Below are 22,968 nucleotides of genomic sequence, written 5' to 3'. Positions count from 1 at the left end.
ACAATTTTCATAGTGGAGGCAGAATTCAAACATAAATGAGGAATTTAATTTCTTTTCTATTACTTCCCATCTAATAAATGTTTTCAGCTAAAAGGAACAGAGAAACTTTCAATATTCTTTTTAGACAGCATTGGAGAAATCGTTAATAGAGATCAAAGCATGAAATCTTTTAAGGAAAACTTTGATATTAGAAATATGGGGGGTTTTATCCTATCTGAATAATTTGTCTGATACAAAGTAGTTCCAAGCCTTCATATGATTTTAGATATAACACCTAAACTGAGCTAAAATTACTCTACCTTTATTCATATGCCACAGGAATGAATATTATGTATGTGCACTTGAAATAAAGACAACTTTGCTTTAGTTGCACCTTTTCTTTTGTAGCAACCTACCAGCACAAGTCCTGCCTGTTAGTATTTCCTGAACACCTCAGAAGAGGTGGTCACATTCCCAGTGCCTATTGGGATCCTGTGGTTTACTCAGCTGCCTACATTGATCACATGAGAGATCAAGGGAGCACACACCAGTCATGGGCAGAATAGCTTCAATATGAGTCTTGTGAGGCACAGGAACAGGTCACCCAGAGAAGCTGTGGAGTCCCCAAGCCTTGGGGTGTCCAAGGCAAGATTGGATGGGGCTTTGAGCAACCTGGTCTAGTGAAAGATGTCCTTGCCAATGGCAGGTGGTTGCAACCAGATAATCTTTAAGATTCCTTCCAACCCAAACCATTCTATGATTCCAAGATTCCATTATTTTCAGTTGTTTTAAACTTAAATAGTGTAGACTCTTAAGCAGAAATTGATATGAAGAGCCACTGTTCAATTTACTAATATGGACATAACCAAACTGCTTATTTTCCATAAATATTCAACTAAAAAGGTATGATGTAATAGTAAAGGCTATACTGAGTTGGAGGGAGCACATGCAGTAGCACCAGCACACATGTGGGCACTTAGTCACAAATTGTGGTACATGATGCACCTCAGCTGGTCAAGCTGAGAGGAAATTGTTCTTTGTGGGACTGGGAGGGATCATTCCATCTGGAGAATGTCACCTTGGGAATCTGTTGAGCAGTGGTGTCCAGCCTCTCTATTGGTGAACGAGAGCAACTAAATTGAAAGCAGATCCTCTGGCCATGGACTTGTATGTTGTATACCAGAATTACATTGTACATCAATAAAAGATTAAATGAACATCATTATAAAAGCATATACCAAAGAACATGTGTTCTATGGACCCCTACCCCACATTGTGTATTTTTCTGTAGGTATAATTCTCTGGTTTGTAGGCCTGGAATCCAACTGTCCTTGACATTACTGATTTTTACTTTTCTCTGAGGAACATACACGTTATTATTGTTTTCTGGGGTTTTTTTTTAATTTTGATATTTACTGTGCAATGGAAATAGTTTATTTGTCTCCTATTCCATTATTTTAAAAAATAACAAAAACCCAAAAACCGCCTAGAGATAAGAAAGAAGGAAAAAAAACCAGTTTCATATAATACTTCAACTTCTGTGTGAAGTATTATATGATCTGCCTGCTGTATCAATTCATGGGATGATCTGCCACTTTATTCAGTAACCATGCCCACCTCTCTCTTCCATACACAGCTTTGGTTGCCCATCCTTCAGAAATTCCATGAAAATGATCAATTAACATGTAAAGAGGAATTTTACACTGTATTCACAAACTTTTGGATAGGCCATTACTGGAAACTGAAATTTTCCATAGGAAGTCCCATCTACACAAGATGAATGCTATAGAGTGAAGTACTTTGTCTAGGGGCATCACTTTTGATGTCCACATGTCAGCTACAGGATTCCCAGCTAATGCTCCCAGATTTTGTTGGGTTTTTTTGTTTGTTTGTTTGGTTTTTTTTAATTTATGTACTATAGTGAAGAGGTTTTAAAAACCTTACAGAAAAAAATCAAACACCACTGTGCCATATACTAGTTATAACTTTCTTCCAAGGACCACTAAGATATTTTACCCTTTCTCATTTTCTCCAACTAAAACATAAACAGCATTGCTGTTAAAGAACATACTCTTATCTAGAGTTCAGTATAAAAGAAATTATGTAGCTAAATTAGAGCTGTGCTAAAATAGGTTGTGTTGAATACTCTCTCAGTGTCATTTTCCTATTATTTCTTAGTATTATGGGGATATTTGAGACTGTTTAGAACCTTGTAGAGTTCACACAGACATGAAAATATCTTGCGTATTGTGTGTCAGGGAAATATCTGTTTGTTATATATGTAACTAAGGAAAGATCTGCTCTGAACATGCTTTTATAATGATGTTCATTTAATCTTTTATTGATGTACAATGTAATTCATATTACAATTTAATATTTCAGCCTAGAGTTTTGCCAGCTTTGAAATTCAGAGGTCTGGATGTACTAGCTAGAATGTTACTACTTGTATATTTCTTTTTTAAAGTAAAACCAACCCCTAAACCAGTGTTTCTAGAATGTAACTTTTGTACTTGGACAAATTAATTGTCAGTTCAGTGATATGAAGTACAGCCTGTGTATAGTAAAAAATTTTAGATTTAGCATACATTTTGACAATAGCCAAGAGATACTAGGAAAGATATATTCTGTATTCCACATATGGTTTTGTTTTTTCTTTTCCTTTTCATTATATCTCGGTACTTTCTACAGGTACACCCAAATTCTAAGTAGATTTGAAACAGAAAAGACTAGTTTGTAATTACAAATATTTAGAGTGGTGCTATAATATAAAGTGTGTCTGAAAGAATACATAAAGTATAAAAGTCCATCTGAATGAGATGTAGAAATTTATAGGTCTGAATATTTTAATGAACACCTTTAAGAACTATTGAATGCCATGTTTAAAATGAAGTGTGTAAATCTTCGTGTAAAAGACCAACCATTTTTTTCAATCAAAACTGTTTTTAAGTAAGGTTTGGGTTTTCCTTATGTTATTAACAAGAAGATAAAGAAAATGAGATTATAAATTAAAATGAAATTTCTCTGATTTAGTTTGCATGTCATATGTAGGAAAAAAACCCCATCCATTAAAAACCTCTATATTTCAATATATTGGTCTTGCTCTACTGCAGAAAAAAATAAAAGGGATTCAGCCATGGTTCTAGCTAGACTTCTCCAGAACATTATTTCTTAGCATCATGAGTTTCCTATTAATCTGGAATATTTAATGAAACTCTGATATCTCATACTGTGATGAAAAAAAAGGCTTCTATTTCACTATGCTGATTAATTTTGGAGGGAGACTAAATCCCATTTCAGTTTGGTTATTTTTTAGCTCCAATATATGTACTGTGTCTACTTTAGCACTGGCAAATCTACCCTCACACAGATTATATCTTAGCTGAGAATTTCTGATATTCATCAGTTTGACTTTTGTTTTAAGTAATCAACATTTTTTAAAAGGATAAACTTAATTTTGTTTAGTTCTCCAGAGCTATTCAGGGAAAAAAAAATTGAAATCTGGAGCATGGTCATGCAAAACAAAAAAAAAAGGGTACCATCTGGTAAACTAAGACATGAATTTACATCATATTAAGTTCTTTGTGGTAGCTACTGCATTAACAAATGGTATAGTGGTGTAGTGTAATGAATGACAATGGAATAATCCAGTGTGGGCCAAGGAACTGTTGCCTGTATTACTGTATTAGAAAAGTTCTTTGTGCACTTTCTTCATACCCACTGTTGTGCTTAGACTTCTCTGGTTTTTTATTAAATGTGGATTGGACTTAATACACACAAAATCAATTCTACTAGCATAGTTGTATACCTATAACTTACCACTCAAACTAAAAATTAGATAGCGTCCATAACCCTTGTTTAACACTTCTTAATACTTGCGATTTGACTTCCTGTCAAATCCCACAGCAGGGAATCAGATGATGAGACCTTGTCATCACTGAATAGGCTTATTTTCTGCTGAATATTTTGACACATGCATGCACACCTACACTTGTATGCACACGCTCTCATAAGACTGGTTTTCTTCTTTAATTCTTGAAAAAATATTTCAGAAAAACAAGTTTTAATCATAAAAGGGATAACTGTAATGAGAAAAAAACCCCCTCATGTTTCTCTCAACACAATAGCTAATTAACTAGTAATACATTGAGATTAGATGACAGTGAATCATTGTGATCTAATATATTTTGAGGTTTAGGGGGATTTCTCTTTAAAGTGGTGTACACATGAATTTTTTTTAATATTAGATTTTTTTTTTTCTTTTTCCAGGTTGAGTGGTATGAATCTACCTTCTCCAGTTATCAGCAGTAAGAACTGGTTACGACTCCATTTTACGTCTGATAGCAATCACCGACGAAAGGGATTTAATGCTCAGTTTCAAGGTAGGAAACCTATAAAAGCATGCCTAAAAAGCCCTTTACCTTAAGGCATCACTAAAGTGGTGGTGGAATTTGATAATTATGTTTAAATATCACAGACACAGTAAAAAGCTGACTTGTTATTACTATGTAACTATTGCTCTGACGCTATCTGTTTTCCTTGTGTGATCAGACGTCTCTAGGGATTTACTTTTGGAAAAAGTATGTGTGCTTCACAATGCAGTCTGCTCTAAATATGTATTTGCTTGCTCACTTTTTTCATAATAAGTTTCTTTGCAGTCAGTCTGATCTTTGCTTTAAAAACATGCCTGGAATGCAACTTGCAGAAAGTCAATGCAACTTCCACACAAAGGCAGGCTTCTATCTAAACATTGTCTTCCTTCATTATTCAAAACCTAACTCTTATCCAGGAGCTACCTTCATCGTTTGGAAATTTGACTCAACCATAGTATAGTACAGATTATATTTCAGGCTGCTGCATATATTTGCATATACAACTTCAAAAGAAGACAAAAGGATGTCAGTGTTGCTGTCATTTCTATTTATGTTCATGTAGACACTTTTTAAAATGCAATTTTTTAGAATGGATTCTTTATTGATTTTTGTACTTTATAAATCATTACTCAAGATGAAAGACATGGTAGTTATACTGAAAATAGAAAAGCTTCTTAATTTATTTGTGCTTTCAAATTCTGCACTTACATATGCAGTTTCAACCCTTTTACCCCCCACAGGATCAAATCCTTTAGGAATTTAAACATTTGTATTTTTTCCCCTGAAACTGTGGTACCTCCCATTTTTGAAATGACAAATACATTGCAACAACTGTATGTTTTCTGGTGACTATGGCATACATGTGCAACAAAAGCATTTAATATACATAGTCCTTTTAGTTTTAAAAATATTTTGAACATTTCAGAAAAAAAAATCTGAAATTCCATTTCATTTTGGCAACTCAGCATAAGTATGTGAACCTTTGACTTAAAACTTATTTTTTTTCCAAAGTTTACCAAGGATGCATATATAATACCACTGCTGGGTACTATGAATGTAAATGCACTGCTTATGTTGACTCTGTGTCTTAAGGTCTTAAGACTGTCAATTGGGGTCCACAAAAACATTGTGATTTGTCCTGCTGAGGCACCAGAAAACTATGAATCAACAGAATAACAAGGAGGAAGTTTGTGATGATGTAACATGCACTGGAAAACAATTTTCGTTCTTCTTCAATATATCTTATCTCTAGACAAATACTCACCAAGTAGTTAAAACCTTTGGGAAATATCCAGAGAGATGGTTATTTCAGATGTATCTCTCTTGATCTGCATGATACATCAGATATTGGGTAAAAGTGTGAACTTCCTTGATGTACAATATACCTTGAATTACATGTGAAAGTATCTTATTGCAATTCAAATTCTTACAGAAATTTCCTTTCTTAATTAAAATCATTCTTATGAATTGCAGGTTTATACATTTTACTGTATTTAATACAAAGGTTTCTGAATTACATGAGAGATCATGACTTACTTATCTATGTTATCAGACTCAATTGCAATTAAATAAATTCCTATGTTAGTGGTATAAACATAAACTGTGTTAAAACATCAGAGAAAGAATTCAAGACCCATAGGATGAAAATTCATAGTGGTATAAAAAACAGGTTAATCTAACTGCTTCATTAAGTTCTTTTTATTACACAGCATTAGTAATTATATTATGTGTGTATTTGAAAACAAAGCAGAAGTAACAATATTTTCAGCTAGAGAAATCTACTAGTACCCCAAATTGCACAGTAGCAGAGGTTGGAAGAGCCCTCTGGAGCTCACCTAGCCCAGTGTCCTTCTCAAAGAAGGGTAACCTAAAGCAAGCTGCACAGGACTGGGTCAGGAGTGGATTTGGAATACCTCCTAGATTAGAGACTCTGCAGCCTCTCTAGGCATCAGGTGCCAGTGTTTACCCTCAGAGTAAAAAGGTTTTCACTTTTTAGTTAGTGGGTTTTCCTGAGTTTCAATTTGTGCTTATTGCTTCCCGTCTTGTCAATGGCTATCATAATGAAGACTCTGGCTCCACTGACTGAACACCATCTCATCTCACAAGTATTAATTCACACCAATAAGATCTACTCCTGATTCCCCCAAGTTTTCTCTTCTCCAGGCTATAATGTCCCAGCACTTTGAGCTTCTGTTTTTGTTTTCAGAACCTTATTTCTACTAGAATTCAACAGCCTTGACATATATTTCCATCTTAGGTACCTCTCTCAAGTTAAATAATTATTTGAACTGATCATAAAACAAAAAAAAATTCCACAAAAACTAAGTCTAGCAACAGACACGACTTTGCAAAACCTAGCAGTGAAAGAATGCCTCCAATGTCTGATTGTCTCCAGACACAATCCTTGTATTTGTCCTCTGAGCAAATCCTGCATTGCTGGCTATATGACTCTGAGACCTCCAAGAAACATTTTGCTTATGGGCAGCTATTCCCAATAATTTAAACAGACTGTTTCAGAATACACACATGTAGTTGGGATTGATGTGTTGATATATTGAACTATCCTGTCTTTGAGACACGTGAAGTAAATACATAGACTTTTTTATGTAACTATTTAACACTCTACTAATAGATAAGCCCTCATTACCAGACCAAACTGAAGGATTCTTCTAATTTCCCAGAAATTTTAAATCTTGAGCAGCTGTCCTCAGGGCATTTGAGACTGAACTTTCTAATGTTACTTTGACTGCCTTCTCCTGTTGCTGCTTGCTAGAAAGAATAGCTCTTTAAAGTCAATTTGTGCTGTCTCTTTGTGACTGCTTGTTTGGTTCATTCATGTGTGAGTGTGTGGTGAAGATGTATAATTGTGCTGTAATAGACCATTGTTTCAGGGAAATAGAAAAGTCAGTAAATTTAATTGCAGTCCCTAGATATTTAATGAAAGCAGCCTTTATGCTTTGCCAGAGAGTAAGTTGTGCTTTAGAGTCCTTATATAGATTTTTTATGGTAGCTGTCACGTGTAAATGCTATTCACAAAACAAAATCACAAGCTTGTCTATTTGCATCACACTCCATCATAAGTACTGTGGTGGGTTGATGTTGGCTGGATGCCAGGTGCCCACCATATCAGTCATTCACTCCTCTACCTCACCAAGACAAGTAAGAGAAAATGTATTGAGAAAAGGACAGCAAAGTATCACTCACCAGGTACTTTCATGAGCAAATCAGGCTCAACCCTCACATATTCTCATATCTTTCTCTGGCTGTTATTAATGCTGCACTGTGACTTTTTTCCTTCTTAAATATGTTACCCCATCATTGATGGGCTCAGCCTTAGCTGGTGGCAGGTCCGTCTTGGAACCATGTGGTTCTGGTCCTGTTGGACATGAGGGATGCTTCTGACAGCCCTTCACAGAAGCTACCCCTGCAGCACCCCTACCCCCCACAAAAAGCTGCCACTCAAAATCAATACACAAATATATTTCTGACATTTTTATATTTTTATCATAAACATATTACAATCTATTTGTTCTGATCTCACACACCTCTTGTGCTAATTTAATCCATTCCTTTCCCTGATGTTGGTTCCTTCCCTAAGTACTCCATAATTATCCTTGTGGAATACCAAAACGCTCTTCCCTTTTACTTCACAATGAGCTCTGTATCCCTGAACAGGGCCCCTCCTGGGTCTCTGAAGTGACTGGAGAGCTCCTAGAGTGAGCTGTGCCCTAGCCCCTGGGACTGGGTTTCACCAGGGACAGCCCTGGGGAGGCTGGGGTAGAGGTTGGGTCTCTCTGTTGGTTCCCCCACTTGCCCATGACCCTCTGTGTTTCTTCTGCACCTGTGGTGACAGATCTAGAGTGGTTGCAGAAAGGCCAGGGAGAGGTGGCATTTGTCTCACCCATCCACCACCATATCCCTGTGATCTTCTGTGTGTGCATAGGTGAGATTTTTATTGCCTCACTGTCCTGGCTGCAGAGGAGGCAGGCCCTACATCTGTGTGGGCAGGGCAAGGTTGCTGTTCTATACCAGCCACATCATTCGTGGTGGGGTGGTTTTGGGGGCCAGAAAAGGTTGAGTGCACCCACAAAAGCACCTAATTTTGCCTGTCCATTGGGGAGGTTGTTTGGATTAGCTCTGTCAGGATCATTCTTTGCTGCTGGTGCTGCTCATCCCTGTCCGGTTTCTCTGGGACGTGGCATGGAGACATGTAAAGCCACTGTGTCTCCAAGCCATGGTGCTGACAAAAGTGGGACCGCCATATTGTGGAGCCAAAACCCCAGCAGAGCCAGCGCGGTGCAGCGCCAGAGCCAGAAGCAGCCATGCGGAACCAAGTCCAGATTCTGAACTGACAGCGTGGTATGACACAGACAATCCGGCTTTCAGGGGTTTGTCCACTGTTGTTTCCCATTGTCTTTGGCTCAAGAACAGGGAGAATCAACCAAAGGGAGCGGCCACCATCTTGTCTTTGTCCTAGGGTCTACGTGGATGTGACCTATGGGGAGCCTCCAACCATCCTGTCTTTGTCCTGGCAGCCACATGGAACTAAGTCAAGGTGGCAACTCCTGTAACATGTTCTCTTTTTTATATACTTTTGTTATTGATATTGTTGCTGTTACTATGTGTTCCTTATTCTACTGCTTTTTTTTTTCTGTTTCTTATCTCAACCCATAGTCTTTGTCTTTATCCTTCTCTTACTGGAAAGGGTGAGGGGAAGGGGAGTGGCCTATTTGGAGTTTCATTTCCATCTGTTGTTAGATCTCCACACTAACCTAGCACATCTGTCAGTGTCACTGGCTTTTGGAAAGCAAGTCAGTATGGGAGGCAGCATAACACACCTCTTTGAGCAATAATGGGATAATAAACTTTTTTTTTTTTTCCTAGTAAGAATTCTGAGTATCACACTTTTTATATAGTTAGCATACCGATCCTTTAATTACTCTTTCCCCCTCATATCAAATTAACATCATGTTTATTATTATCTTAACATAGCTATATTATTGCTGTAACTTGGCCTTTTCCAGTCAGCCAAAACTAATACTAACAAGCAGTCAATTTAATTTTCTTTCCTTTGTTTGATCTTTCATCAGGCAAACAGAATTATTATAATTTATTTCATTAAAATATTGGAACTACCAATTGAATATAAAGCTATGCATAATTAATTTGTCCAGCAATTTTTTCAGATCTTTGTAGCTTGAATTTTTAGCAATATTTAATGCCCCATTTTTTACATGGTCAAGAAAACCAGCTCACTTTTATAAAAAATTAGCACTGTACTAGAATAGCACATCTTAATGCATCAAGTAAATATAGTATTAAAATACTTGGCAAACTGTTGTCATTTTCATTTGATTTTTTTTTGTATTTTGATGTTGATTTCATCAATAAGAGTATGTATGTCCCAATTTCTCTGTGTTTACCTGTGGAATATTTTTTTGTAGCTTCAGCGTTTCTATTCAGAAGGAAGCATGGTGTTGAATAGCCCTGAAAACCACTAGAAAAAAATTACATTGCAGTGACATGCTCTGCCTTGTCTTCTTCATGTCTGCCATACCAGCAACGTTGGTCTCATGGAAATGAACTCTCACCATATATATCATTGGATACAGTTCTTGTTCTGCCTTGCTCCTTGACGGCATTGCCATGGGGGGAAAGATGTTGCAGTCATTCAGTTATGAAATTTTTCTTTTATTTTAAATTCCGCTACCCTTACCTATGCTAATACATGAATTGCCTTTGCATATTCAGTGGCAGTTGCATAGCATATGATTTGTATGGTGCCAGTGTTTCATAAATGTGTAAATTCCCCAGAGGTGAAGTATCCTTAACTAGGAGATGAAAACCTCGCACTTCCTAGAAACAAAGCTTATTAATGTTCACAGACTTAAAAGGTGTCATAAAGAATCCCCTGCTTTTTTGCCTATTTACAGCATGTACAGTATGCCTGCTTAGCTTTTGCTTATTGCCAGAACAACAGAAGGGTTCTTGAAAATATTTTTTGTTTTCTTTTTAGGAGGAAAGAACCCCACAATACCTTTAGCTATACAGCTAAAAGTGGTCTGCTTAAGTTAAATATTTATTTCAAAATTCCTAGAAGTAGAACAGAATAAGAAAGCTTCCAAAACAAAACATGATTAATGGCTGTGTTTACTTTTTTACTTTTGCAGTAACTCTGGCCTCTGTTGTAGATTGTTTCAAATAAAGTATTCTATTTTTGGCAAGTTTTCAGAGACGTTCAAGAAAGTATTAGGTATTTTAATAATTATGTACCACAAGTTATCTATCTGTTGTGTTTAATTACATTCAGTAATTCAGGATTTAAAAAACAGTTAATCCTGAAGTCAAACAATGAATATAATAGAGGCTGCTAAAATAAATGTATGCTAATAGAAAACCATAAGTGAAATAATGTAAATCAATTTCCAATTGCTAGATCTTTCAGTGAATTTTCATAATTCACAAAGTCTGCCTATAAATGTCTGTCCTTCCCACGTATGCTTTAAAATACTAGAAATTATGTTTTAAATAAGTGAAAAGAATTTGCAGTGCTTCCTTGATGCATGATACTTTTAGTCAGGGGTTTCTTTTAGAATTGTTACTTAGAGTATATTTAGAAAGAAAATTAATAAAAACAATTGATAACATCAAGAACCAGAAAAAAACCTGATGTTTTCTAGCTCTTGAGTGATGCTGAATGGACTTTTCCTTTAAATGATCTTGAGACAAAAATATATATTTTGTTAAATTTTATTATCAAGAGAGTAAACCAGTCTTGATATGAAAACATCAACAAGGAGATAATCCACCATCTTTCTTGACAATTCTTTTCTGTGGTTAATAGAACCACTTATGTATTCCAGTACTGCCACAGTAATACTTCTTTCTTAGGTGTCTAGTAAAATGTTGCTAAAAAGGCTCGGATGTAGCTGTCTCATTATATCAGCCCTAAGAAGATGCCAATTTAGTAACAGCCATTCAGTTAGGACTATTCAAAAGACTATGGCTGAAGTGGCATTCAAACCAGGAACTGAATGGTTCTCATTTTATGATTTACTTTTAGAGTCAGTTCCTAGACACTACTACCCAGTGTGTACTGCAATGCTGTATATTCATAGACTAAATTGTATTGATAAAATTTTCCAGAATTATGGAGAATATGTTCAGTCATTGAAGACTTGATGCCTGCTGGACCAGTTTTATTATGATATATCATACATTGAAAGCACAAAGTAGCTAAGGCAGTCCACCAGGGCGAGGGGCCAGCTAGGAGACATAGAGAAGGTTAATGGAAAACAAATGGCTGTGCTTCTTTTTAAACCTGCAGAACCTGTGTCAGTTTATACAAATAGAATGAGAAAGATTTGTGTAAAAATCTACTGTGACACCAATTTATCTTGGTGCCATTTATTCACTAGTACTGCATGCAGAGATTTCCAGCACAGGGAGCAGGTGGAAGGTCTGATAGTGACAGGCAGTACTTTGCTGAATTGATGGAACAAGGAAGCCAACTGATCATGAACCTACAGCTTTTACAGGTAGCCATATAGGAGAAACATTTGTGCCTGCTGTGAAGCTCTCTGGAGTTATAATACTGATTAGTAGGGAAGATTTTGAAAGCTGTTAGTGACAGAAACACTGGGAGAGTGTATTAGATAGAATACTCTTCAGGCAGGGAATAGAGAAACAGAAAAGGAATGAATATTCCAATGAATTAGTTTAAACTAGAGATCTTGTGGAAGGCTGTGATGCTTCTGCAAAAAGTTAAGTGGGCAGCTGAGAGAAAAAGTTTCTTAAGAAGCTCCCTGGTGGAATCATCCACACTTATTGAGTGTGGGATGTTGTTTTATCAACAAAATTATTATAGAATTCCCTTCATAAACTAAAGTTAATAGTAAGATTGAGAAGGATTGCTTTTTTCTTATTCTCATAAATATTAAACTTTTAGAGAGAATTCATAGTACAACAGGCCATAGTGAAGCAGAAGAAAACCTAGAAACAGATAACGAACTATTTACTGATCTCACATGACTTTGAGCAATAAGAAAGAAATGTTTCATTCACAAGTATAATCTGGATAAAACATTGATGCTGCTAAATGTGAAGCTGTAGCTTATTTATTCCAGGGCCAAAAAAAGGTACTATTCTCATAATTATGTCTTTGGAGGAGAGTGTGGAAAGATTAGGCACCAGGGCAAAGCGAACAGAGCACTGAAGTGGACTCTTCAATCTGAATTGCAAAAATATTTTGTTTTACAACAGGATTACTCATATTGAAGAAAATAAGAACAGTGAAACTAAAGCAAAAGGAAATTGATTAATTATGCACTGTACTGAGAGATACATTTGCTAAGTTCCTTCAAGAATAATCTTATGAATGTTCTTGCAAACACATCACTTTTTTACTGAACTCTGCAAAATATTTAAAGCCAAGTGTAAATCTTTTTAAAAGATATGTAACATATGTAAAAAATACTGAAAATATTGGGGTTCTTCCTCTACTGTAACAAAACCAGAGAACTGTTCAAATAAACCTATATATATTCCTTATAGTGATGTAGAGCTTCAGACTGGACAGGACTCAGGTGCTTCTTGTGATCACCAGATCCTGGGCAATATGCTGTTCCTCTTCACCTTCAAATATCTGTACTTAGGAAATATCTGCAGTGAAGGGCAGCCAAGAGCTGAACTCAGCGGAGCAGCAGCAGAGCAGCTTGAGGAAGTACCAACAGATGATGTCAGAATATTTTAGCTTTGAGTGGTAGCCAGTATTTGAGGTCTTGGAGGTTATTTCATTCAGGAAGAAAAATCAGCAAGATACTCATGTATTTGGATAACTGGGGAAAAGCATATTATGTCACTGAAGTCTGGGGTAAAATGTATTTTCTTCACACATGTTCAAATATGTCAGAAACTAAGAGCTGCATGAAAGTCACAGTAGATTTGAATGAAGATTTACAACCTAAAATTTTTACTTTCATGATCCATTCAGATAAGACCAGGCATATATTCCTTTCATGGATGAGTTTATTTCAGCTGTAGCAAAAGTTTAAGGAATATCACTGGTGCTTTCCAGTACTCTGATAAGATTGTCGTGGACTTCCAGCATTCAGCTCTCTGCCCTCTTACCTGAGTGGGTAACTCATCTCCAAAAGACTCTTGAAGATATGATGAACAGAAAAGGTGAAGTCAGCTAATTAAGTAAGCTTAACTGGATGTTTAAGTGAAGCTAGCAGAAGGTTGTGCAGATTTTTAAAAGTAATCACTTAAAAGTTGGAAAGTGCTGTTCAGTTCTAACATTATTAATGTAAACTCATTCCTCTTTTTGTGCTTTCAAATGGAAAATCATCTTTGAAATCAGGAAAATCTTTCTAATGAAGGTGCAATGGGGAAGTTAAAGAGAAGTGTCTAAGAAAAGTTATTCAAATGCGATTTAAATTGTTATAAAACATCCAATTTAGAGAATTTCTTTTATTTACAGGAGGAGCTGAACTGGTTAACTTGAACCACAGTGTGCAGTAGTCTCTGTTTCTTTTTCAGACGTTGAATAGTTTTTATTTTAGGGACTATGCTTGCCTAATACTTTTAAAAACGACAATAAAACACCTTATAGGGCACATGCGAAAACTTACACATTCAAGAATAAAAGAGGCAAAAGTTTGCTTTTCATATATCAAACTATCTTATTTCACTTCTTGGGTCCATATGTCTCCCAGATAACTACATTTGGCAGTTAGTTTTCCAGGCAAAAAGACTCGTTCCACGTAATGTTTGCTGTCTAAAATGTGGGGATCTAGCTTCAGCAAGTATTATATGTTTCTGTTATGTTTTGTGGAGAGAAAAAGGCATCTCCAGAGAAGGATTCATTGTGTCTATCTTAGAAGGGGATGAATCACCCCCTTGAGTGAGCTATTTCTCTTCATAAAACATACATTTAGATGACTGATCTTAAGTTTTGTGCATCCCTTCCCTAATGTTCTTTCAGTAAGATACAGAATGCCTTTTCTTGACATCTGAAAAAAATCCAAGGATAGAAACTGCAGGACCCGTTTCAGTGCATGACAGTCAAAAAGCTTTTCATATATCTAGTCAAAACATCTTGTTTCAATTTGTGACCTCTGTATTTCAAATAAAGCTTGTGAGTACAATTTTTTATCATTCACACGAAGTGTGCTTCAAATATGTATAACAAATGCCCTTAAGAGTGAAATGTCACAAGGAATTTGAGTGATGATTGTAATTTTCACTCTAAAATAGTGTCGCAGCACTAAGAGGAGAAGAAGAAGAATAGAGTTCTTTTTTTCTGTCCATTGCCTAATAACTCAATGTTTTTATTACTCATCCATGTAAACAATATGGGTTCTGAATACTAAAAAAACTGCTCACAGGTTTTACATAACACAGATATTAATAAGTTGAGAAATTAATACTGCTGGAGGGGCCACAACTCCTGACAATATCCCAAATATTCTCTGCAAGAACTGTGTTGTTCATTTCCCATTAAATATAGAATAATTTTAACAGATTTGTTACACAGCCTGAAAAACAAGGTGGCACTTGATGGAAACTTTCGAACCTAAGTCTGGAAACTTAGGTTCCAAATCCAAATAAAACCATATCCATAAAGTTTGCCATTCCAAAATGCCTTGGGGATAATATTGTCTGCACTGATGTCTCTGTATGATGTACAGTTCCTGCCTTAGAAGAAAACACCACACTGCTATCATAACCATTTCCTACTATTCAGCTACAATTGTGTTTCAATCATCTTTCATCATTTGAACACCTGTTTTCCTCATTTAGGCGTGAATGGCTGCACTTGCACACAGCACAGAATGTACTTTCTGCAGCACTTGCTCAATTTCAGTAGTCAAGAAAAGGCACCTTCCCTCTGAAGTTACAATATAGAAATAAATACAATGGAAAAATGATTTTTAATGCAGTATTTAAAGACAACTATTTTCTACCACTTCACTTAGAAATATTACAGATTAGTGTATATTGTAGTAATTACAAAATTTATACCATGTAATGGCAAAAAGTATAACTTACATTCTGTAGAATGAATTTATTTACTGTGAGTTTCTAATTACTTCCATGTAAGAAATGTTTGAGTTGAATTTGTGTTTCTGTTTGTATCTTGGATAAATAAGTGCATTTTGAGATTATTAGCCCCTGCAAGGTCTAGAAAAAAAGTATTTAATATTAATCAGGGAAGGATTACAGGTTTTTGTAATTTTTGGTTAGTGAAATGCGTCTTGATGTTGTCATTAGCATTCTAGTACAGAGTCAGTCATCAGCTATTTTGCAATTGCTGTTGTTTTTTGACACAATAGTTTTGAATTGTTCACGCTTGTTCTGCAATTATTTTCTATATCTGATTTTACTTTCCATTGCTCAATTTGTTCCCACAGAACTAATAAATATCCTGTGAAGGTGTCCTATATTTCTATCCTTTTCTCTTACCATAACAATTAAAATTCTTCCCTGTGTCTTCCTTAATGTATAGCTGCACTACTGTCTTCTCATGTCTCTTCCTACTTGGCTCCTGATCCCACCTATGGTGCCCAAACTACTTAATAGGGATAGGCTGGGAGTTTATCAGCCATTCAGCTGACTAAACAGAGAAAAAAGATATTAAACCTCTGATGCATCTGTTCTTTCTCACAAAACTTTGCCCCTGTGAGAACTCTTACTCTCTTTCTTCTTTCTAATTCAGTTGAAATTGCCCTGTGGATTCAAAAGGGTTTAGGTGAGCCAAATAATGTAACACACTGTGTTAATCTCATTGGGAAACAGAACTAAAAACAAGTTTCCTGATGAAAAGTGAATCAAACAAAAGCAGGTGTGAATATCACATTGAAAGCTTATAGTCCTTGAATATATGTAGATAATGTTCTGTATATTCTATGTAAGGTATATTTTTTTAATGTTTGAGATTTTCTTATATGGAATGGCAAACACAGGAGATCCATACTTGTAATTAGGACAGGCTGTTCTTTTCTTTGAACATAAAGAAACTTGAATCCAAAATATTGCCCATCCTGATAATGTCTGTTCAAAAAGGACATGGTTGTATTCTTTGTAAAAATAAATAAAACCAAAAATTTATTTGGATTATCCAGAAGCTGCAGTTATTTCAATCTGCTGTAGGTTTCCTATATAGCTTTGTATTACTTTAATGCATGATTTTGAAGTTTTATAAGGTTTAATAATGAATTATATGAATAACCTTTTAATGAGGTTTAATAATGAATTATTTTCTCTTTGTTTGCTTGTCTTCTCAGTAAAAAAGGCAATTGAACTGAAATCAAGAGGAGTCAAGATGTTGCCCAGCAAAGACAGCAACCACAAAAATTCTGTCTGTAAGTTGTTTATAACCTTATTTTTAGTGACTGCTTATATATTCTGGAATCCTTGTAAATATACAAATCAAAGAGAGAGATGTTGGGATGCTATGGTCATAAAATGGTTATTATGCTTTCAATTGTCATTGAATCAGAACTCCACTGATAATACTCTGCTGAGGGTAGAAAGCAGAATATGAATGGTGTAAATTCTGAAAAATATGGTATGTAGAAACCCCCCTGCATTTTATATATCACAGTATTCTAGAGTATTGTATTATTTAGAATTCAGAGACACATGGCAAGTTAGGAAATCCAGGCAGAACACTGCCATATAGACTTCATCAGTTCAATACTGGGGACAGTGAAGGTATCTGAGAATTTTCTGTATCTAAACTTATACTTTGTGATCTTTTTTCCTTCCCCTCACTCAATATCACAGCTAAATTCTTCCCTCATCTTGCCACACTGTCTGGTGAACAGCTCTTTCCAGTCTTGCACAGCAGGGGTTAAGAACTGGTGTAATTCCAAGCTTCTCAAGAAGATGGAGGTCACAACATCAACTTCCCCTCATTGCATGCATAATGCACTCTGGAATGACACCTGTTTGGTCCCTTTACACCTTTTTCCCTGTGTAAAGTGTAAAGCTAAAATCAAAATGCTCCCTGTGGGAATATGAGGTTGTTAGTTTTTTTGAGCATCACTTTCTCTGAACTGGCAGTCTGACTAATATCCTGAGAGCGCTTTCTCCATTAATTAGGCCAGTCTTGAATTGAGAAAAAGAGGATATTTTTGAATTTTGAAAACTGAGGGCCCCTTAGCCCCCCCCCCCCCAAAAAAAAAACAAAACAAAATTCAAACCAAAAAAGCCAGAGGTTAGGCCAGCATTCACACAGAACTCATTAAAAGTGTTGATGTTTCAGATGTATTCAGATAAATTAATTCCTTATGTAATAACAGTGAACTCAATGAAGCGAAACCTCTGCTGTGTTTGCCTCATGTGGCATTCTGCAAGTGCAGAGAAAATGAGTGTCTTGAAAGCTGATGTCTAGAGGATATGTTTTATTCTCTGTGTTTCTGTCGTGCATTGTTTAATGCAAAGTGAGTTTCTCGTATGCTCGCTGGAACAAAAGAGGCGTGACAATTTTCTGCTTTAAATATTGCACATTGATGGTGTGGCACTCAAAAGGAACTTTTTATGCAAGGTGTAGCAGAAAAAGTTGATCCATCTCTTTGGTGTCTGTATCTGAATGGGTGATAATTTCATTATTTATAAGTTACTTCTGGGAGCTGTGTGATCTCTGCTTATGGTCTCAGAACACATGCTGTCAAACACCACATGTAGTTACAGAAAGTGGAAGTAAGACAGGCTATGAAAGAAATTATTATACAGCAGTCTGTTGTTTACCTCAATGAAAATTGTCTTTTTTTCCTTTGTGTTTTGACTTGTAAAACTTTATTATCATGTCTAACTTTCCAATATAAATCCAAGAAGTGCATTGTTATTATTACCATTACTTTCACATATATAAATCGTTTAAAAATTATAAGAGTAAAATACAATAAGTTGGATTCAAATGTATTTTGATGCTCTTTCTGATGTAAGCTTTAAGTATTTATCTTATCTGTACTTACGCAGACAGAAAACACAATTGGGGATTTGACTCCAGAGAAATTATAAGAATGGATATTATAATTTGATGCCAAATAGAATATTTAAAAAAAAAAAGATATATTATATACCAACACCTCTCACTATTTTTGTATGTTAGATCTTTTAAATATTCTCTCTCTATAAAGCAGAGAGCTTAGTTTTGGCTTTTTAGCTTATGGGGGGTAAATGGAATGCAAATATCATCACACCAAATGCTGTGAGAGCATATCCTGTGCATCCCAGGACCTGTAGCTTTCCCACAGCTCTTCCTCCCAAGCAGAAACTGCCAGCAGCTGGTTCAAAAAGCATTTCACAGTGGCACCAGCCTTTTAGGATTTATAAAGAAAATGTTATCAGTGTTACCAGTGATAATAACATTACTGATAATTCCTCATAGAATGCAGAATGGTATTTTAGTATTTCAGTCATGTACAGTCAGAGCTTGCTCTCCTCCTTTTGGACCTGCCTGGATTCCAGGATACTTTCTTTCAGATCTTCCATCCTTTATAAAGAGCCAGGTAGCAAAGCATGGCTTTCAGATGAAGGTGCCTCTATATTGGAAAGAAAATTCATTATATATTGTAGCACTCCCCAGGGAAACAAGAGGGCTTTGCTGTTGCTTTTTGTTTTGGTTTGGGTTTTATGTGTGATTTTTGGTAGAGTTTTTGGTTGGTTTCGAGGGATTTTTTTTTTTTGTTTGTTTTCATGGGGTTGGGTTGGGGGTTTTTTGGGGTTTTTTTGTTGGTTTTTTTTTTTTTTTCTTTGTGTTTTTTTTTCTTTTTCCCCGGTAGTTTTGTTTATTTGGGTTTTTTTGGGGTTTTTTTTTTAGGTTTTTTTTTCTTCTTTGGTACACCTGAAAGAAACTTATCAAGTTAGTTTTTTGCCAGATAATCCTGATAGGTAGTAGTCTTTAGCAGTGAGTCAGATGCAGTTGAATTGTGATTAAATTGTGCAAGGAAATGGGAAAAGGATGGGAAGGATAATTGAAGTAAAATACAGTCCTGGTTCATCAATGCCTTGCACTTGGCAAAGGGACATGGGACAGGCAGTTTTCACAGTTCTAAGTGCTTGAGCTGCCACAAGCACTGGCCAAATCCAGTCAGTATATTTACCCTTGAAGGTAAATCAAGGGTCATCTGAAGCTGATCTCTCATAAGAGCAAGGGCAGAATTGTATTTTATGAAACTGCTTAGGGAAAGCAAATCCAATTACATCTGTTGGTGTCCATCTGATTAGTTGCCTACCCACTTTTGTTATCATTCTGATATATATGCTATATTCCCAAAGATCCATCTTGCTGTCTTCACTCATTCTAACATGAAAAACTGCAGACTCTGTGTCCCTAATAGATTTGGCCTTTTCTAAAACTGCTATGACTATAGTTTCATAGTGACTGATTAAATAAAATAAACTTCTTATTGCTGCCTCTTGTATGAGTGTTTTCATGGCATTATTTCTGTCCAGCAAATCTCTCAGAGGGTGATTATCATCTCTAAACATATTGAGCATTACCTTACAGCAGAGAGAGACTATGTGGGAGAATCCTGTACATCCAAGAGGAGAGCCCTAATGAAGAGAGCTGCAAGGACAGACCAAAATTGGGCAGCCATAGTCCTTATAAAGGTCTCATTTTTTTGTCAAATAGAAGATCCTTGTATTTTATTCCTTAAAGTGTACATATCAGGCAGTTACTGCTAGTCATGCTATGTGCAAAGGATAACAAGTGAATACAGATCTTCAGAACACCAGTTCACAGAATACTGGGAAGGCAGGCCGTAACTGCAGACCTGCTAATTGGCACCCCTGCAAATCTTTGTGCCTTCTGCAGCCCAGAAACAGAGAAGGCTTAGGACAGCAGACTGCCCCAGAAGGCCCTAATGCCATCACTCTCCTGCTGCAGGCACAGGGCAGACTCATACTTCCACACCTCCTCACCAGCAGGAGGATGGAGCACAGGGATGCATCAAGCTCACAGTAAATGCCAAGCAAGTTCAGTGAGGTGAGACACATCATATCAAGTGAAAAATGCAAATGATTATACAGTTTATGTGGTGTGTACAAATCTGCCAGTGCAGTAATCAGTGATGCTAGGAGGTGAAGGCAGCAGAGAGAAAGAAGTGCCTGGGAGAGCTGATTTCCTGAGTTTGCTCATGTCAAAATGTAGCGTGGTGAGTCGCTTGCCACATGACGCAGCAAACTGCAGGGAATGTCCACAGCCTGAAACAGTGACAAAGATTAACAGACAGTGATTCATTTAAAAATATGGCATTCATATTGAACCATGTTAGCATTTCATAGTAATTACTGAATATTTAGTGACCTAACATGACTGTGCAATATGGTGCGTGTGAACTACTGTGTTTTATGAAGCGTAAATTCTCTAAGTATTCACTAAGTAAAAAACTCTTATACTTCACAAAAGCAATTTCAGGCTTCTGTAGTATTATTTGAAAATGTATTTTAGAATACGAAGAAAACCCATGTTAAATACGCTGAAGATCATGATTTTAGTGTAGGATTAATGCATCCTCTGAAACTTGTTACAGAGTTTACCTAAACAGTTCTTCACCCTGAAGATGATAAAAAGAGCTACTTTACAACAATTATTTTTGTGATGTAGAGCCAAAGAACAAATGAGTTTACAGACTAAGTATTGATTGGTTGCAGCACATTAAGTTGAATTAATGGCACATGCTCTTGAAACTGTAGTGATTAATACCAAAATGGGATTACACTGCTAATTCTGTGTAAGAAAGAATGACAGCAGTCATTATTTATTTTGTTGTTGGGTAACTGAGAAAAATGGCTTAGGACATTGTAACATAAAGTTAAAAATTTTAGGATAAAAATTTTTTGCTTACCAATACATTCCTCACATTTTAAATAAACTGACAATTTCATCTTCTTGATGTTTGACTACTGGTAAATGTACTTTGACAGAAGCAATATGGAGAGTAGTCAAATTTTGTTCTTCATTTAATGAAAGAGTATTTCCCTAAGAAAGTCAATATTGGACTGAATAGTTGCATTTAATAGCACAATTTTCTGGCTGTTTTGTTCTTATACCTTAGCAAAAATCAATTTATTTAAGTAATTTTATATTTTGATCAATAGATCAATGCTTAGAAATCAGTTGCAAACCAGCGTGCAATCAACAACCAGATATGAAAACTGCTGAAGGTCATGAAAAGTTTCAGATATAAAAAGAAAAATTATTGCTACTTACTACATTTTAAAAATGAAATTTATACCTTCTCTTGATATGAATACCAATTTCTGGTTATTGTATTTATATTTAAGTTATCTTATAATTTCTTCCCCAAAATATCTTATTATTTAATAAGTTTTTAGTATATTTTTCCAGAATTATTTTAGGATCACTGAAAACCTGTGTAAGAGCTCCATAATATTATTTTCAAAATGCACATGTAATAGAAAAATTTCCACTAAAAATTCTGTGTTTTTTTTTTTTTTTGTGCTTGTATTGTGTTGAGTCTTCACACATGAAAAACCATTTCTTACTGAATTTGGATCTTACATGCTATTTATTACGTGCTGTGTCAGAATCAAATAATGATAGAAAATGCTGTTAAATATTCATTGTTCTGATAGTTTTCAGTTTCAAATTTTAAAAATCCCAACTATACAATATCAAATCTCTCCCATTCTTTAATTCTTTAAAATTATGTTCTAATCTGCATTAGTTTACATTAATTAAATCTCATGCTTGCATTAATTTAAGAAACTTTGTATCAGTGATGGGATTGATCACCAATAAACATGATACAAAACAAGCTACCCAAGTAATTACAGGCAGTGGATATCAAAAGATCCTAGGTTTGGATATTGTATGCCTAAGTGCTCTCAATATTCAGTCTTTTTTTTGCTTTGAATATTTAAAATATTGTGTGCTGCTGTATTTAAAAAATAGTGAAAGAAATAAAATATGAACACTAGGATAGAGAGACCTTATTATTTTTTTTTTTTAAAAACAAATCTGCTGGAAAGTAGATTTGTTCTGCAGAATTCCAAAGGCCTGTACCCTTTCAAGAAGCACAAATTTAAAAGCACTGGAGAAATAAATGTAACATAAATCTCTCTTTTTAATTGGTCTTGCTGCCAGCTAACACAAGTAAAGTAGATGGGAAAATGTTGGCATCTTTTGGGCTTTTATTCTTGGGCACTCTGTAGTGTTTTCAGGTGTTTTGAACAAGATTGTTGGGTGTTGTTTGCCCTGTTCTGACACTCAGCTTAATCAGTTTGCGGTAGGTTCCAAAAAAAAAAAAAAGCAAAGACAAGAGAAGAATGCCCGTATATCAAGAGTCATACTTTACTAATTTTTTGGAAGGAAAACTCACTAGCATTGCATTTTATAGTGTTATCTGCTTTGTGTCCTTTAAAAAGAGAAAGTCCTAATTGTGGAAATTAGGATTTCCATTTACAAATCTACTGCTTTCCAAAGACTGCTGTTTCCCAGGCTCTTCACGAAGCATTGCAACACAAAGGTGAAAACCGACAGGCTTCATCTGTAGCTCTTTTCAGACCTTTAGTGAGCATCTCTTCAGCATTTTCTGTGTTCAGTAGCAGATATATCCTTTCTTTCATGAGGAAAATGGAG

At 35.6% G+C, this 22,968-nt stretch overlaps 1 protein-coding gene across 2 annotated transcripts in view; it reads left to right on the top strand.

Moving 5' to 3' along the window:
* Positions 1-22,968, top strand: part of CSMD1 (CUB and Sushi multiple domains 1) — a 1,073,555-nt gene that overhangs the window by 683,156 nt on the left and 367,431 nt on the right. For both annotated transcript variants that reach the window (XM_071442193.1, XM_071442195.1), the window contains exons 6-7: positions 4,246-4,358; positions 16,637-16,714. In XM_071442193.1, coding sequence (XP_071298294.1) covers positions 4,246-4,358; positions 16,637-16,714 — 191 coding nt within the window. The remainder of the gene's footprint in view (positions 1-4,245; positions 4,359-16,636; positions 16,715-22,968) is intronic.

Source organism: Agelaius tricolor, unplaced genomic scaffold (genome assembly GCF_023055355.1).
Source record: "Agelaius tricolor isolate 1412-34295 unplaced genomic scaffold, bAgeTri1.0.p SCAF_1, whole genome shotgun sequence".
Lineage (NCBI taxonomy): Eukaryota > Metazoa > Chordata > Aves > Passeriformes > Icteridae > Agelaius > Agelaius tricolor.
This window is presented reverse-complemented; position numbering and strand designations above follow the sequence as displayed.